The sequence below is a fragment of the Chlorocebus sabaeus genome, chromosome 8 (genome assembly GCF_047675955.1).
Source record: "Chlorocebus sabaeus isolate Y175 chromosome 8, mChlSab1.0.hap1, whole genome shotgun sequence".
Taxonomy (NCBI): domain Eukaryota; kingdom Metazoa; phylum Chordata; class Mammalia; order Primates; family Cercopithecidae; genus Chlorocebus; species Chlorocebus sabaeus.
Genome location: NC_132911.1, coordinates 143,639,781 through 143,653,840, shown reverse-complemented (window position 1 = coordinate 143,653,840; position 14,060 = coordinate 143,639,781). Strand labels below are relative to the sequence as shown.

Genomic DNA, 14,060 nt, shown 5'->3' with positions numbered 1-14,060 from the left:
TAACGCACTGTGGTCCTTCAAGCTTATCATGATGTTTGTTTTTTTAATTGCATTGATTTAAATATTTTCTAAATTAACATAGAGTAAAATGAACTTTTTTCATGCACAATTTTTTGAGTTCTAACTTTTATGAGCAACACAGATAGCTTGGTGTATCCATCACAGTCAGGACAAAGAACAGTTCCAGTACCCCCAACACTTCACCACACTGCCCCTTAGAATCATGCTCTGCATCCACCCCTCACTTGGGGCAATGCTGATCTATTCTCCATCTCTATAGTTTGGCTTTTCCAGAATATCTTATAAATGGAATAATACTGTATGTTCCTTTCTTGGAGTGGCTTCTCTCATTCTGCATTCTGAGATCTGTCTGTGTTACTGAGTCTATCAACAGTTTAATCCTTTTTATTTTTGAGTTGCTTTCTGTTGTGCAGGTACATCACGGCCTGTGGATCCCTTCACTGTTTAAAGGACATTTGGGCTGTTCCCAGCTTTTTGTGATTATGTATCGAGCTGCTGTAAATACTCATGTAGAGTGATTCTTGTGAATTTAAGTTTTTCATTTCTCTAGGTTAAATACCTAGGACTGGGATTGCTGGATTATATGATGTATTTTTCACTATTCAACTTTGTAAGAAACTGCCAAGGTGTTTTCCAGAGTGGTAGTACCATTTTCCATCTCTACTAGCAGTGGAGAAGTGCTCTGTTTCCTCATCAGCGTGTGGTATTGTCAGTTTTCAAAAACTTTTCTACCCATTTTAATAGGCATGTATTGGTATCGTCCTGTGGTTTTAATTTGCACTTTTTTGTGTGTGTGTGACAGGGTCTCACTCTTTCACCCAGGCTGGAGTACAGTGGTGCGATCTCATCTTACTGCAACCTGTGCCTCCCAGGTTCAAGCGATTCTCCTGCCTTAGCCTCCTGAGTAACTGGGACTATAGGTGCACAGCACCGCACGCAGTTATTTTTTTGTATTTTTAGCAGAGATAGGGTTTCACCGTGTTGGTCAGGCTGGTCTCAAACTCCTGACCTCAGGTGATCCACCTGCCTCAGCCTCCCAAAGTGCTGGGATTACAGGCATGAGTCACTGCACCCGGCCTGATTTGTGCTTTCTTAGTGAGAAAGACATCGATCCTTTCTTCATGTGCTTTTCTGTTGTCTTTCTGGCTTTTTGGTAAAGTACCTTTTTAAGTCTTTTTGCCCATTGTTTTATTAGGTTATTCGTTTTCTTAAGGTTGAGTTTCGAAAGTTTTTTAAATATATTATAGATACAAGTCCTTTATCTGATATGTAATTTCTACATGTTTTCTTGAATTCCATAATTTTTTCATTCATTTAACAGTGTCTTTCACAGAGAGATATTTTTAATTTTAATGAATCTAATTCTCCTTCTATGGATCCTACTTTTGGTTATGCTTTTTTTTCTTTTATGTTTTCTTGTAAAATCATATAGTTTTGTATTGCATTTACCTGTGTGTTCTGAGTAACTTTTGTATAAATTGTGAAGTTTAAATTTCTTTCACTATTTCACTATTTTTTTTTTTTTTTGACAAGTAGAATCCAGTTGTCTCAATACTGTTTGTTGAATGGATTATCTCTTCTCCACTGAATTCTCTTCTTAGTCAAAAATAAAATGACTATCTGTGTGTAATTCTATTTCTGGACACTTTATTCTGCTCCAGAGAACTACGTGGATATTCTTTCACCAATACAAACACTGTCCTGATTAGTGTACCTTGTAGTAAGTACCTTACTACTATGTTAGTGTACCCTAGAATAAGTCTTTACTACTGTGTTAGTCTACCTTATAGTAGGTCTTTTACTGCGAAAATTGGGTAAAATCCTCTAAAACTTTGAGTCCTCAGTGTTTTTTTCTTTCATTTTTAATTGTTTTGTCTATTGTTTCTTTGTATTTCCATATTAATCTTCAGATAAGATTGTCTACGTCTACAGTGTCATTCTAGGATTTTGATTAGAATTTTGTTAACTCTATGGATTAACTTGGGAAAAATTTGTAAGTATATTGCACCTTCCGGTCTGTGAGCACTGCGTACACTTCCGTTTGTGTAGGTCTTTGGTTTTATTCATCTGAATTCTGTACTTTTTAGCATTCATATTTTTGAAGATTAAGGGTTTTTTTTCTATTAATGGTTGAGTTTTTTTTTTTTAAATCATGAATGAAATTTGAGTTTTGTCAGATGCTTTTTCGGTATCAAAACTTTGTTGAGGATCATTGGTATGAAGGGTATTTGTGGTCGTTTTTTCTTCTGTCTTTGTCTAGTTTTGGTGTTAGATAATGCTGGCCTCATAAAATGTTTCGAGAAGTGTTTCTTCTACTGTTTTCTGGGAGAGATTGTATAGAATTGTTTCTTTTTGAAATGCCTGGTAGAATGCATAAACAAACAATCTGGGCATAGAGATTTCTTTTTCAGAATGATTTGCAAAACAATATATTTAATTTATTTAATACATATAGGACTTTTCAGGCTACCAATTTAACTTTTCATGTCTCTAGGGTAAATACCTAGGACTGGGATTACTGGATTATATGATGGGTTTTTCACTTTGTAAGAAACTGCCAAGCTGTTTTCCAGAATGGTAGTACCATTTTCCATCACTACTGGCAGTGGATACGTGCTTTCTTGGATGGATTTCTGTAGTTTGTGACTTCCAAGAAACTGGTCCATTTCATCTGAGTTGTCACATTTATGTGAGTAGAGCCATTTGTAGTATTTCCTTATTGTCCTTCTAATGTCTGCGGCTGAAGTGGTATTCCCTCGTTTATTTATGATACTGGTCATTTGTGTTCTCTCTCCTTTTTCCTTTGTAATTGTGGCTAGAGGTTTATCAATTATATTGATCTTTTTAAAGAATTGGTTTTTTAGTTTATTGATATTTTTCTATTTGCTTTCATTTTAATTCATTTCTGCCCTTTATTATCTCCTCCTTATACTTCCTTTAAGCATTTGTTCTTTTTCTGCTTTCTTTTTATTATTATTATTATACTTTAAGTTCTAGAGTACATGTGCACAGTGTGCAGGTTTGTTACATATGTATACATGTGCCATGTTGGTTTGTTGCACCCGTCAACTGGTCATTTACGTTAGGTATTTCTCCTAATGCTATACCTCTCCCAGCCCCCCACCCCCCGACAGGCCCTGATTCGTGATGTTCTCCTCCCTGTGTCCATGTGTTCTCATTGTTCAACTCCCATTTGTGAGTGAGAACATGTGGTATTTGGTTTTCTGTCCTTGCAATAATTTGCTTAGAATGATGGTTTCCAGCTTCATCCATGTCCCTGCAAAGGACATAAACTCATCCTTTTTTATGGCTGCATAGTACTCCATGGTGTATATGTGCCCCATTTTCTTTCTTTCTTTCTTTTTTTTGAGATGGAGTCTCGCTCTGTCGCCCAGGCTGGAGTGCAGTGGCACAATCTCGGCTCACTGCAAGCTCTGTCTCCCAGGTTGATGCCATTCTCCTGCCTCAGCCTCCAGAGTAACTGGGACTACAGGCGCCCACCACCACGCCCGGCTAATTTTTTTGAATTTTTAGTGGAGACGGGGTTTCACTGTGTTAGCCAGGATGGTCTCGATCTCCTGACCTCATGATCTGCCTGCCTCGGCCTCCCAAAGTGCTGGGATTACAGGCGTTAGCCACCGCGCCCGGCCATGTGCCCCATTTTCTTAATCCAGTCTATCATTGATGGACATTTGGGTTGGTTCCAAGTCTTTGCTATTGTGAATAGTGCCACAATAAACATATGTGTGCATGTGTCTTTATAGTAGCATGATTTATAACCCTTTGGGTATATACCCTGTAATGGAATTGCTGGGTCAAATGGTATTTCTATTTCTAGATCCTTGAGGAAGTGCCACACTGTCTTCCACAATGGTTGAACGAATTTACACTCCCACCAACAGTCTAAAAGCATTTCTATTTCTCCACATTCTCTCCAGCATCTGGTGTTTCCTGACTTTTTAATGATTGCCATTCTAACTAGTGTGAGATGGTATCTCATTGTAGTTTTGATTTGCATTTCTCTGATGGCCAGTGATGATGAGCATTTTTTCATGTGTCTGTTGGCTACATAAATGTCTTTTTTTGAGAAGTATCTATTCATGTCTTTTGCCCACTTTTCGATGGGATTGTTTGTTTTTTTCTTGTAAATTTGTTTAAGTTCTTTGTAGGTTCTGAATATTAGCCCTTTGTCAGATAGATAGATTGCAAAAATTTTCTCCCATTCTGTAGGTTACCTGTTCACTCTGATGGTAGTTTCTTTTGCTGTGCAGAAGCTCTTTAGTTTAATTAGACCCCATTTGTCTATTTTGGCTTTTGATGCCATTGCTTTTGGTGTTTTAGTCATGAAGTCTTTGCCCATGCCTATGTCCTGAATGGTATTGCGTAGGTTTTCTTCTAGAGTTTTTATGGTTTTAGGTCTTACATTTAAGTCTTTAATCCATCTTGAGTTAATTTTTTTATACCATGTAAGGAAGGATCCAGTTTCAGCTTTCTACATATGGCTAACTAGTTTTCCTAGCACCATTTATTAAATGGAGAATCCTTTTCCCATTGCTTGTTTTTGTCAGGTTTGTCAAAGATCAGGTGGTTGTAGATGTGTGGTGTTATTTCCGAGGCCTCTGTTCTGTTCCATTGGTCTATATCTCTGTGTTGGTACCCGTACCATGCTGTTCCGGTTTCTTAAGATAGAAGATAGGCTTACTGATTTGAAGCCATTCTTTCTTATATAATCACTTAATGATATAGATTTTTCTCTAAGTACTGCTTTAGCTCTAGTCACAGAATTTTGATATATCATATTTTATTTTTGTTCACTCCAAAGTATTTTATTTCTATTGGGGCTTCCTCTTTGAACAGTGGGTGCAAACCCTTTTTCTCAGGCTCTGCTTTCTGGGGGGATCCCAGGCTAACACAGTATTCTAAGTGACTTTAAAAGTAACTTTTTATAAGACATTTCAAGTAAAAGAAACATAAATAAAGGTCTAGGAGGTATCAATTTATCTACCATACAGACTCATCCATTTTTAACATTTCACTATATTTGCTTTTATGTTTTTAATTTAAAGAAATAAAAATATGCTGTTAAAGCTCTGTATATTCTTCCACACTGTGTCTCTCGCTCTCTTAGCATGAATGACCACTCTTAAATTTGATGTTTATAGACAATATCGAGTATTTTAAAACATATTTTAAAAATTTCATGTACATATATTGTATGATATCCTCTGCAACTTATTTACCCAGGAGTTTTAACTTGAACTTTGTGGTGGGGCATATAGTTCTTTTAAATTCATTGTCACCTCTGCATAGGTTTCCATCATATAACTCGACCATTGCATGTCTGCATCTACTCCACTGTCTTCATGATTATAGCTTTATAACAATTCCTGACATCTAGTAGGCCAGATTCCTTCCAGAAACCTCCCACATCATTGTTTTAACAAAACCCTGCTGGGATTTTTCTTATTGAGTTGCACTGAGTTTATAGAAATTTGGAAAGAGATAACTTCTTTAAAAATATTAAGTCTTTCCATCTTTGAACATAACGTGGGTTGAGCATCCCAAAACTTGAAATGCTCCAAAATTCAAAACTTTTTGAGCACTGACATGATGCTCGAAGGAAATGTTCATTGGAGTGTTTTGCATCTCAGATTTGTGGATTTGGGATGCTCACTTCATGAGTATAATTCAAGTATTCAAAAATCTTAAAAAACCCAAAATTTGAAACACATCTGATCCACACATTTCAGATAAGGGATACTCAGCCTGTACATCTCTACACTTATTTTTCTTCGTTAATGTTGTTCCATGAATTTATTTATTTATTTATTTATTTATTTATTTTTTGAGACGGAGTCTCGCTCTGTCGCCCAGGCTGGAGTGCAGTGGCCAGATCTCAGCTCACTGCTAGCTCCGCCTACCAGGTTCACGCCATTCTCCTGCCTCAGCCTCCCGAGTAGCTGGGACTACAGGCGCCCGCCACCACACCCGGCTAGTTTTTTGTATTTTTTAGTAGAGACGGGGTTTCACCGTGTTAGCCAGGATGGTCTCGATCTCCTGACCTCGTGATCCACCTGTCTCGGCCTCCCAAAGTGCTGGGATTACAGGCTTGAGCCACCGCGCCCGGCCGAATTTATAATTTTTTTACATAAATATCATGTGTATATTTTGTTAGATTTATTTCTACCTGCGTTGTGGACTGTGTTGCTATTATAAATGTATTTTCTCAAAAAGTTTGTATTGTAATTGTTTTTAGTTGATGTGTACGACTGGTATTGATTGTGTGTCTTAATCTTTTATTCAACAATCTTTCTCAACTTTTTTTTTAATTTTATAAAAAATGACAGCAAATTTTATTTTTTAAAACAACCCTGTCAGTCCCGCCCTTTTCCCTCACAAGAGTATAATAGCCACGAAGGTAGGGATCTTGTCTTTCTCATTCAGTTCCTCAGGAGGTATTTGTTGAATGAAATAATTAATAAAATATCCGATTTGGGATATAGTGTCCACTCACTGTTATCAAACTGGTTTTATTAATACATAACTGCTCTCTCTGCTGAAAAAGGACTTCTTTTTTTCAGCTGGCAGCCTGGTCTCCCACACTCAACCTGACTCCAGATTCCCAAAATAACTGGGCCCCTCCATGCTGCCGGGGCTTTGTTCCCCTGTCTCTTCTAAGCCAGGCAAACGTGTCTGTCCCCTTCAGAGACTCGCCCTGGTCTCAGCTCTTCCGGGAAGCTTTCTTGGATTTTCCCATACTTCAGATAGAGGTGTCCAGAAAGTAAACAAACAAACCCAAAAAGCAAACAAGAATTAAGGTAAACCATATGCTCAGAGCATCAGCCTTAAAACCAAACATCCAAAGCCATATGGAAAGGTACATAGAATAAATGACATTATGATGGCACAAACCACTGCTGCAGTCTGGGAAAGGAAACTTATGAATAACAGATAGGAAGCCAAGCTCCACCAATACATCATCATGTCAACAATTAGAAGGAATAGAAACACTAGATCCAGACGCCCCCACACTCAGACAGTGAGTCAGAAAAAAGAAGAGCAAGAGGACAGAAACGCATTGTGTATCGATGCTGCTCATTCCTGTGCCGTTTCCTAAGCACTCTATTCTGTGAGTGAAAACAAAATATATTTGAACCTTTTATTCCAGGCTTTTAAAAAATCACTTCAATTTTCCTCCTCTGATAAATGTTTTACGAGTTCCTTTTTCTGATGAAAGATTTTGCTGTGATTAAAGATTTCATGAAGTTATGACAACAGAGGAATAGATCTTCATTCTCAGAAGCTCATTTTTCTGTGAGCTGAGTGAAGAGGCCTCTTGTAGGCAGCTGTCAGAGCTAATGAATGTTTTCCAAGCGCCCAACCTCTGGGGAAGACAGCCCCACCCAGAAAACCCAGACTCAACTGATGGGAACTGTCATCTCAAGGTGTGCGGCACCCTGTTGACACTGTGCTACATGATATAAATGGTGACATACGGCCCGGTGCCGTGGCTCACACCTGTAATCCCAACACTTTGGGAGGCCAAGGCGGGCAGATCACCTGAGGTCAGGAGTTTGAGACCAGCCTGGCCAACATGGTGAAACCCCGTCTCTACTAAAAATACAAAAATTACCTGGGCATGGTGGTGGGCACCTGTAATCCCAGTTACTCAGGAGGCTGAGGCAGGAGAATTACTTGAGCCCAGGAGGTGAAGGTTGCAGTGAGCTGAGATCATGCCACTGCACTGCAGCCTGGGCGACAAGAGTGAGACTCTGTCAAAAAAAAAAAAAAAAAAAAAAAGAGAGAGAGAAAAAGAAATGGTGACATGCTGCCGCTTTCCCCCTGAGAGCAGGTCACACGCCCATGTTCTGAAAAATTGATATTTCACAGATGCCCTGTGTGCTTTTGACAAAGTCATACTTGTGTGTGCGTGCGTGCACATGTGTGTGAGAGTGTGTATGTGCGTGCGTGAATTTCTGGGCCTGTCACTGCACCCCGTGTGCCTCACTTCCCCTCTCTGGGAATTGCCGAGGACATGTGTGGCTTTGGAATGAATACAGGTCCATGTCTATCGGGAAAAGCCAAGGGTTTCGAGCTCTGCATCCAGGGCCTGAGGCATCACAGCAGCATGCCTGTCCTCTCCTGAGCCTCCGTCTCCAGCGCAGCTGGGGCTCCATGGACTACCCCCAAGGCTGTTGTGATGAAGCCACAGGCGATTGTCCCTTTCCTTTGACCAGACTTTCCTTTAACAGCCAGCGAAGCCTTGCCTCCTACTTGGAGAAATACATTTGAGAATTCAAATGCCCTTTGAAAGGCCATGTTTTGAAGTCACACTAGGCTAATAATGACCCAGAGCACAGATCTTTTTCTCTTAATTTTCGCCCCCCATTAAAACTGTTTACCCTGCTCTTCCAAGAAGAATGGCATCTGTTCAGTTGCTGTCATCTCTGTCTGTCCTGTCGTGGGTGCAGCCATCCACTGAGCTCAGCAGACGTTTATTGATGACCTGTTATGTGCTGACTGTGATACTTGGTGTCTGAGATACCGTATGAGTTTTCGGCAAGTATTCAACTGTAACGTTAACCTATCAGATGATGATGGACACAGACGGCGCGTGTGGGGCTGGATTTTTCCACTTTGCACGTGGAGTTCACACGGCTAGAGGGAGGCTGGCAGTGCAGGGGTGCCACGACCACTCAAGGATGTGGCTCTCAAGCACCCCCGACCCTGCTCTGCCATCCACAGCCTGTGGTTTTTGTCCTTAGTGTCCCTGATGGTTACTGAGCTTCTGGGCATCCTGCTTGCTTCTAAGGAGGAAGGAAGGGGAATGAGGAAGGTGGAAGGGTAAAAGCCTTCTCCCAGGACATCGTGTTTGTATTTGGGAAGGAAAGTCTCTAGGGGCCTGTGCCTTACTGGCTAGGAAGGAAAGTCTCTAGGGGCCTGTGCCTTACTGGCTAGAACTTCACCACGTGGACCAGTCCCTGCAAGGAACAATGGGAACTTGAGCATTTTACTTGTCACCTCTAGAGGAGAGGAAACAAAGGAGTAGAAGCTTCAGAGGGTGGTGAATAACCCCCCAGTGTCTGCCCCAGTTCTAGAGGTGCCCGCATGGGAGAAGCTCACACTGGGTGTGCACACACACACAAGCAGGACACGCGTCGCCACACTTTGGGGCCCAGCATGGAACCTGGTAACTGAGGATGCTGACTTGGACACAGCACCTTTGAATGGCACTGTATGCCTGCGTTTCTCCGCAGATGACCAGACTTTAGTCAGTGATGATCAGACTTTAGGGTCAGGTGTTCCAGTCGTCAGCGTATGTCGAGGTGTGGAGAATTCAGGTCACCTTCCCAAGGCCACTTGGTTGGTAAAAAGCATGACTGGGCTGTGAGCACATGTCCCTAGGACCCCGGGCCCAAGGAGAACCTGATGGCGACACCCACTCCTTAGAGTTCACACTTGTGTTCAGAACCAGTCTCCGTAATCCTCTGAGCCCAGGAGCACTTGGCATTTCGATATACTTTGCCCCTCTTAAGTTGCGGGAAATCTTTGGAGAGGAGAAAAAGGAAAAGTCACTCCTCTTTGGCTGTCAGAAGATTCTGAACTTTCTTTTGTCTTTAACGCAGTACCCGGCAGTGTCACCTGCTCCTGGATGTCTTCAACTCCACCGAGCATGAGCTGACCATCAGCACCAGGAGTAGCGAGGCGCTCATCCTGCATGCCGGCGAGTGCCAGCGGTAAGTGCCCCATGGCCCCTTGCACTGCCGCAGGCTGCCCTCTGCCTTCACCACCCTGCTTGGGAGGGTGTGGAGCTAATCCACTCCGGGTCCTGAGAGGACGGGCAGTTTGTCTCCCTTTCAGAGATATCGTAGTGGTTATTCAAGTTTGGTGGGAGAATCTGGAGTGGTTTTAAATTAGAGCTAAGTGCAAAGTAGGTAAAGCCGGGTGGCGTCTGAGGAAGTAACAACATGTGCTTTCGGAGCCCGCATTTGAGGACCCGGCAGCATCTGGGCATCTTCGCTGTTAAATTCTTAAGAAAGTGGTATCTGGGCAGGGTGCGGTGGCTCACGCCTGTAATCCTAGCACTTTGGGAGGCCGAGGCAGGCGGACCACCTGAGATCAGGAGTTTGAGACCAGCCTGGCCAACATGGTGAAACCCCATCTCTCCTAAAAATACAAAAACTACCCAGGTGTGGTGGCACATGCCTGTAATCTCAGCTACTCAGGAGGCTGAGGCAGGAGAATCACTTGAACCCGGGAGGCGGAGGTTACAGTCAGCTGAGATTGATCATACCACTGCACTCCAGCCTGGGCGACAGAGTGAGACTCCGTCTCAAAAAAAAAAAAAAAAAAAAAAAAAAAGGTGGCATCTGGAAATATTTGGCATCAGTTTGGGAACTGCATGTCAGCATCAGTAGGAATTCCTTTGAGGAATTAATGCTACAGAAAGACAGGCCAGGCTCAGACCTTCAGGAGGGGAGCACAGTCACTCAAATCCAGTCTCTGGAGGGCAAAGAGAGGTGGCACTACCAAACGCTGTCCAGGGTCAGCCTCAGGAGACCCCTGGCCCAGCAGAGGTGAGTGAAGGCTGATGCAGAAGTGAGAGCTGGTCAGGAGCGAAGCCAGGGCCACCAGGGCATGTCCGGAGGCTGGTGGAGCTCAGTGACTCCAGGGTGATGTGGTCATTCCATGGTGGAGCCCCTCCATGGGCCCCTGACCCGCTCGCCACTCAGCCTCCCTCCATACTAAGAAGCTGTGCCTCCGAGCCCAGCCTGGGTTCTAGGGACATCCGCTTACAGATGGAATTGTAGATGGAATAATATTTTTATTTTTAATTGCTAAAGACTTCAAACATACAGAAAATAACTTTGAACCTGGCACACCCACATCCTAGATTTTGCTTTTTTTTTTTTTGCCCCAGATCTTTCTTTCTCTCTCTCTCTCTCTCTCTCTCTGCCTCTTTCATTTGTTTTAAGGAAATGAAATGTTTTTTTAAATGACAACGTTAACATGATCAATCAGTGGTGGAATATAAGTCCAAACCACGATGAGACAGCATGACACACTCATCAGGATGGTTAAAGACAGCACCAAATGTTGGTGAGGGTGTGAAGCAACTGGAACTCTCATGCCTTGTGGGTGGGGATATAAAATAGTGCAGCTGCTTTGGAAAAAGGTCTGGGGCTATCCTAAAAACTTAAACGTACACTTACCCTTTGCCCAGCTATTTCAACCCTAGTTATTTATTTAAGGATAATATAAAACATGTGGTCACAAGAAGACCTATACAACAGTATTCCTAGCCAGAAAACAGAGGCCAGGTGTCCGTTACAGGAGAACGGACAAACAAATGGTGGTGTTTTCTTACAAACGGAACGGTACTCTGCAACAAAAATGAATGAATTACTCATACACAGAACAGCACAGGCAGCTCTCAGGAACAGGATGCTGGGTGAAAGGAGCTTTACCCAAAGTGCATATGCCATGTGATCCCGTTGATATGAAATGCTGTAGGTTGCTGCAAAAGTAATTGCGGCTTTTGCCATTATTTTTAATGGTGAAAACAGCCATTACTTTTACACCAACCTGTAGAATAAGCAGAACCAGTTTATGATGGAAAAACTCAGAACATTGGTTCCCTCTGGAGAGACTGGAACGCGGTTTGATCAGGAAAGGGCATAAGGGTAATTTTCTGGTGACGGTCATGTTGTATATATCAATCGGGTTTTGGGTTACACACGTGTATTTATTTGTTAAAACTCAGCAAATAATCACTTGAGATTTGTACATTTCGTGATGTATCAGCTTTATAGCAGAAGGAAAAACTAAACCAGTGCTGAGCTCTGTTAATGATATGCACACTGGAGGGTTTGAGGTCCGGGCATGATATCTACAATAGTCTTTGAGTTGTATAAAATATCTGACAGATTAATAGATTGGCAGATGAATACATTAGGTGCTAACACAAATAGAGTATAATGTTAACAGTAGCGTCTCTTAATGGGCATATGGGGTATTCAGTGTAAATTTTTTTCACCTTGTATTTGAAATTTTTTAGAAGAAAGTATTGGGAAAAATAAAAGTATTTAGCTAAAGTCTTCTCTTCTGCCCACCTCATCCCATCTTCTTTTCTCTTTCCTTCCTCTTCAGGGTAATTTCCTTCTTAGAGGTGATGGTATCATTGCACATCCATGTTTTACTACTTTATTGTACATACATATATCTCCAACCAAACATTATTTTGAGAGTTTTTTTGTTTTGTTTTGTTTTGTTTTGTTTTTTGATACGGAATCTCGCTCTGTCACCCAGGCAGGAGTGCAGTGGCACAATCTCGGCTCATTGCAACCTCCACTTCCTGGGTTCAGTTGATTCTCCTGCCTCAGCCTCCTGAGTAGCTAGGATTACAGGCACCCACCACCACACCCAGCTAATTTTTGTATTTTTAGTAGAGATGGGGTTTCACCATGTTGATCAGGCTGGTCTTGAACTCCTGACCTTATGATCTGCCTGCCTCGGCCTCCCAAAGTGCAGGAATTATAGGCAAGAGCCACTGGGCTTGGCCGAGAGTTTTTTTTTTTTTTTTTAATGACATAAGTGGTTCCATATCATATATGTCCTTGTAAAACTTTAAAAATCAGCATTATTCTTTGGAGCTAAATATAAATCTGGTTCTTCCATTTGAACTGCTATTAATATTTCATTGTGTAAATATGCCACTTTATTCATTTCCATGCTAATGCACTCACTGTGAGGTGGCTTCCAGGGTATTCATATTTAATGTGATTATTGTTAATGACATGCATGAATGTCAAGCCAGGCCCTGCAACCTTGTAGCAGGTCCTGCTTGGGCTGCTGGAAGCTAGAGATTCAATGGCTTGGGGGGCATTTATGGCCTGCCTTTGAGAGGTGCCATAGAACCCTCCTTCCCAAGATCCCTTGGACAGAATTTGTCACTTGGGGGTGGATATGTGCGTGGGGCCGGTGTATGCTTCTGTGTGTATGAGCCGTGAGGGCTGTGGCTGGATGCTGCGGCACCTCAAGTTCCTAAGGATGAGGACAGGTGCCTTCAGGGAGCACTGATGCATCCCCTGGGGTCTATGCCTTTGGCAGTGCTGGGTCCAGTGCTGCTGCATAGAGAACTGTCGGCCCTCGGACTACTCTTTCTTGTCTAAATGCCTTGATGTAGTCCAAGATCCCAGAGAACATAAATCTGGTCTTCTTATGACACTAGTATAAAACACTTTAAAGAAATTATAAATTGCTAAGCTTGTCCTGTATAGTAAGCTTGACTCATTCTTGGCAATGCGAGGCTGATGACATTAACAGTCCCAGCTGCAAATAATCACAATTTAGTCTTGTGCTTCAGGCTTTTTTGTTATTAAGTTTTTGCTTAAATTCTCATTTCTGAATGCTTCTAACTTGCTTATTCTTTTATTTATTCATAAAATATTCATTCAATAAATATTGATACTTCAGGAATTTGCTGTGTGGTAAGCCCCGCATCAGGCTTTAGGCGTGCCAAGGAGAATAAATAAGGGCCCCTTCTCGCTGGGGAGTGGCAACGCACTGGGACAAGTGTCTAACCCAGCCAGAGCAGCTACCTTTTGCTGCCTGACAAGGGCATCTTGCTGTCCCGGGCTGGGTGGGAGCGGCGGGTGAACTAGAGGCCGTGAGGTTACGTTTGTCTAGGGAGTCATCCTAGGTGCTCCCCGCGCTGTGCCCACTGCTGTAGACACCCATGAATTCATGTGACTCTGCCCTGAGTGCCTGTTTGGGAGGCTTGAGCCCTGAGCCCTAGAATGCATGATTCCCTTCCCCTCCCTTTCCCAAACCTCTCTCAGCGCCTCACCAGCCTCCTGGGGGTCAGGTGCACACTCAGCCTCCGTGGAGGGGTTGTGTGGAGCAGTGCAGGTGGAGGAAGGGAAATGGTTGTACCTTACTTCGCAACGCCGGGCAGCACCTTACAGACCTCAGACCTGGTCCCTGTCCATCCAGGCTTTGTCTCTTGAGTACCCAGTTCCTTCCCAGAGTCCTGAGCT

The 14,060-nt window shown here is 42.5% G+C and overlaps 1 protein-coding gene across 2 annotated transcripts in view; it reads left to right on the top strand.

Annotated features, from left to right (window-relative positions):
* The window catches only part of TRAPPC9 (trafficking protein particle complex subunit 9), a 712,655-nt gene that overhangs the window by 451,053 nt on the left and 247,542 nt on the right, over positions 1 to 14,060 (top strand). For both annotated transcript variants that reach the window (XM_073018375.1, XM_073018374.1), the window contains one exon: positions 9,648 to 9,758. In XM_073018375.1, coding sequence (XP_072874476.1) covers positions 9,648 to 9,758 — 111 coding nt within the window. The remainder of the gene's footprint in view (positions 1 to 9,647; positions 9,759 to 14,060) is intronic.